The 4,298-nt window shown below is 56.4% G+C and overlaps 1 protein-coding gene across 1 annotated transcript; it reads left to right on the top strand.

Annotated features, from left to right (window-relative positions):
• Positions 1–1,045: 1,045 nt before the first annotated feature.
• FOXD3 (forkhead box D3) lies at positions 1,046–2,973 on the top strand. Its single transcript, XM_032844874.1, has one exon. It carries the CDS (start codon positions 1,075–1,077, stop codon positions 2,518–2,520), a length of 1,446 nt encoding a protein of 481 aa, XP_032700765.1. The 5' UTR covers positions 1,046–1,074; the 3' UTR covers positions 2,521–2,973.
• The last annotated feature ends 1,325 nt before the right edge of the window (positions 2,974–4,298 follow it).

Below are 4,298 nucleotides of genomic sequence, written 5' to 3' on the forward strand. Positions count from 1 at the left end.
TCAGTAGGTGTCTCCGCCTAGTGAGCAGTGAAGCAGGAGGGGGTTTGAAGTCTAATTAGCAAAACGGAGCCGGGTACGCAGCCCTTAACCCAAGAGGTAAAAAGAATCAAATCCAAAAAAACTGAACAGAGACTACTAAGTTTTTCTTTAAAAAAGGGCGGGGGGGACGGGAATCTCGTTCGGCGTTGCCCAGTCCCAGCCTAAGGAGTGTTGGCAAAAGGGAGAAGGGGGAAGGGAGAGGGAGCAGGGAGGGCAGAGCAGCGAGAACTGCCGGGTCCCGAGGACGCTCCCAGGCCCACGCCCTCACTCGCTCACACCCACCCTCCAGCACTCACACCCAGAGGCTCCCTCGACCCCGCGCGGGGTTCCAGCCTAGACTGGGGTCCCGGGGCGGGCCAGGACGCCCTCGGAGCCCGCGGGATGCTGGCGCACCGTACGGCGCTGAGTGGCGCGTCCCTCGTCCCTTTGTTGACAATTCCCAGAACCAACTTGAGTTTGGCCGGCTCCGCGGCGGCCCTGACGTCACGCGCGGTCACGTGGCCCCGCCTCCCGCTGGATCTTTAAGTAGAAAGTAATCTATCAGGCCAGTCCTTAAAACGGGACTTTCGACTACGGGGGCCTGGCGTCCCTGACACCCCCCCTTCCCCCCGTTGCCCCTTCCTGCGCCCTCCGGAGCTGCTCAGCGCCCGGCGTCCCGCGCCCGTCTGCACAGCTCTTGCTCTCCACGCCCGGGCCAGAGGCCGAGGAACGCGGCCGAAGTGAGGGGGCGCGGCGTGGAGAAGCCGCCGTGGCCCGGAGCGGCATCGAGCGCCTAGTGCCGAGCGCCAGGGACAGCAAGAGTTTGAGGAGCGCGGCCGCGGGGGGCAGACGGCAGTGCCCGCGCCGCGCGATGCCGGGCTGCCGAGTGTGAGCCAAGCCGGGAGGGCCCCGAACCATCTACGCCCCCCTCCCCTTTCCCAGTCTCCCATCTTTCGGGAGCACTCAAACCCCCTTCCCCGGAGCTCGGCGGTAGCCCCTAACGGCTGCCATCGTCCGCCGATCCTTCCACGCCGCCGCCACCAACCCCGAGGAGGGATGACCCTCTCCGGCGGCGGCAGCGCCAGCGACATGTCCGGCCAGACGGTGCTGACGGCCGAGGACGTGGACATCGATGTGGTGGGCGAGGGCGACGACGGGCTGGAGGAGAAGGACAGCGACGCGGGCTGCGAGAGCCCCGTGGGGCCGCCGGAGCTGCGCCTGGACGAGGCGGACGAGGTGACGCCCGCGGCACCCCACCATGGGCAGCCTCAGCCGCCGCACCAACAGCCTCTGGCATTGCCCAAAGAGGCAACTGGAGCCGGGGCTGGGCCGGGGGGCGAGGCGGGCGCTTCCGAACCTGACGGCTGCAAGGGCGGCGTTGGCGGCGAGGAGGGCGGCGGGAGCGGCGGCGGGCCGGGCTCCGGCAGCGGTGCAACGGGAGGCCTAGCCCCCAGTAAGCCCAAGAACAGTCTGGTGAAGCCTCCCTACTCGTACATCGCGCTCATCACTATGGCTATCCTGCAGAGTCCGCAGAAGAAGCTGACCCTGAGCGGCATCTGCGAGTTCATTAGCAACCGCTTTCCCTACTACCGGGAGAAGTTCCCCGCCTGGCAGAACAGTATCCGCCACAACCTCTCGCTCAACGACTGCTTCGTCAAGATTCCCCGCGAGCCGGGCAACCCAGGCAAGGGCAACTACTGGACCCTGGACCCGCAGTCCGAGGACATGTTCGACAACGGCAGCTTCCTGCGGCGCCGGAAACGCTTCAAGCGCCACCAGCAGGAGCACCTGCGCGAGCAGACGGCGCTCATGATGCAGAGCTTCGGCGCTTACAGCCTAGCGGCGGCGGCAGGCGCCGCGGGGCCCTACGGCCGCCCCTACGGCCTGCACCCCGCGGCCGCGGCGGGCGCCTACTCTCACCCGGCTGCCGCGGCCGCGGCGGCGGCGGCGGCGGCGCTCCAGTACCCCTATGCGTTGCCGCCGGTGGCACCGGTGTTGCCGCCCGCGGTGCCGCTGCTGCCCTCGGGCGAGCTGGGCCGCAAAGCGGCCGCCTTCGGCTCACAGCTCGGCCCGGGCCTGCAGCTGCAGCTCAACAGCCTGGGCGCCGCCGCGGCCGCCGCGGGCACGGCGGGCGCTGCGGGCACCACGGCGTCGCTGATCAAGTCCGAGCCGAGCGCGCGGCCGTCGTTCAGCATCGAAAACATCATCGGCGGGGGCCCCGCGGCGCCCGGGGGCTCGGCAGCGGGCGCTGGGGGCGCGGGGGTAACTGGGGGCACCGGGGGCGGTGGGGGCGGCAGCGCGGCGCAGTCCTTTCTACGGCCGCCGGGCACCGTGCAGTCCGCGGCGCTCATGGCCACGCATCAGCCGCTGTCGCTGAGCCGGACGACGGCCACCATCGCGCCCATCCTGAGCGTGCCGCTCTCTGGACAGTTCCTGCAGCCCGCAGCCTCGGCCGCCGCTGCTGCCGCGGCTGCAGCGCAAGCAAAGTGGCCCGCTCAATAGGGACGCGCCGGTGGCCGGGACCGAGGGCCGGGTGGCGGCTGCCCTTCTAGTTTGCGCGCCCCGCCCCGGGCCCGGCCCCCCTGCCCAATCCCGGACTCTGCTTCTCCTCCATTTCCTCCCCCCCGACCCCTCAACACCGACCTTCGGCTGCCTCCACCCCCTCGCGCACACCTAGGCTGGCGGAGCAAACTCTCACCGCACGCCCGCCGGGAATAGCTTGCGGTACAGGTAAAACCGAAAACCGAATTTTCCAAAAATGTACCCCGACGGCTCCTGCTCTCAGTACCGTAGGGATGGGAGGGAAATCTTTGTACATATTTGTATAAAAATTATTGACTTTCCTTTTGGGGTTCTTATTTTTTTAAGAAAAAACAAATTCAGTAGATTTAGAGCTCTGAACTTTCATTTTTTTTGAAGGTTCACTCTCCGCAGTTTTATGTGAGAAAAAAGTGTATAGAGACGTTGGGAGATTTTAAATATAAAAATTTTCAAAAGGCGAAAAGTGTCATTCTATTATAGAAGTCTGTTTATATATGAATGAATATATATGGTATTCTAAATGTTATTCCATCGTGTTGTACACAACTTTGTAAATAAATTTTTAAAATGTTCACCCTAGTGTTTTATTTAGATGTCTGAGGTAAACGACAATATTTTAAAATTGTATTTGTATTTTATCTTTACCAGAAATTCAAGGAGTTTCAAATAATGACCCTTTTAAACTTAGCTATGCATGATTGCAATGTAAGAAAAATTTAATTGAAGAAAGGAAAGAATATGCCTAATTTAAATCGCATTAATATTTTTCTTTTAGTTTTCACACAAAATTGGGATGTGGGTGATGATCTCATTCATACCAATCCATTAAGTCTGACCAGATATTTCTATAGATAAAATAAGCTTCCATTTAAAAAAAACAACTTAAGTCTAAACAACCACACAATCTTTTAATATATTTTTTTAATACCAGAATTTTGTCTTCCATAATGAGAGTTCGTGGTCATTTCAATTATCCTTTCAAAATAATGTAAATTACAAACATCCTCCATTTTAGCACTTAAATCTTACATTTTTTAAATTATTTCTTTTCATTCCTTAAGTGGAAATGGTAAATAAACACAGTTAATTTTTAAATGTATGTTATGGCAGTTTTATTTTTGCAGTGAAAATGTATTATCTATATTAATCTGATCAATAACACATAATTCTTATTCTTTCAGAATATTTTCAAGTAAGATATTTCTTTTCTTATGGTGATAATAAATCCACAACATAATTTTAATTCCTGAAGGATTCCTACAAATGCCTCCTCTCTCCTCAACCCACAGTGTTTTGGAAGGCCAAGGAATAGGAACCTTAACACCCTTTTAAAAACAGGTGCACATCACCCCTCCCCTTTACCTTTATTCCCCTCTTTTCAAATCTTTAAAAAGCAAACCACAGTCTAGATTAGTGGGAAATGAGAGATCATAGGGCAGGAATGGGGAGATGTCCCCGTAGATTATTTTTAATGTGCATTTCAGCTGTTGCAACCTTTAAAGTATTAAAGTAGAAATAAAACGTCTAGACGCGGAAGGCCGTTTCCCATTCACCACCAACATATCCTCAAACGGCATCAATTCTAATTATTTTGTAATTAATTTAGCTGTTACAATTACTTATGCGAAATCGCTTTTTTATACCGGAACCGGTAGCAATGCTGCCAGCTCGGCCCTATGCGCGTCCTGCTTGCAAAACACGGCCAGTCCCTGTCTGTGGCGTCCACCTCGGCTCTTGGT

The sequence above is a fragment of the Lontra canadensis genome, unplaced genomic scaffold (assembly GCF_010015895.1).
Source record: "Lontra canadensis isolate GAN:19392208 unplaced genomic scaffold, GSC_riverotter_1.0 scaffold158, whole genome shotgun sequence".
NCBI lineage: Eukaryota > Metazoa > Chordata > Mammalia > Carnivora > Mustelidae > Lontra > Lontra canadensis.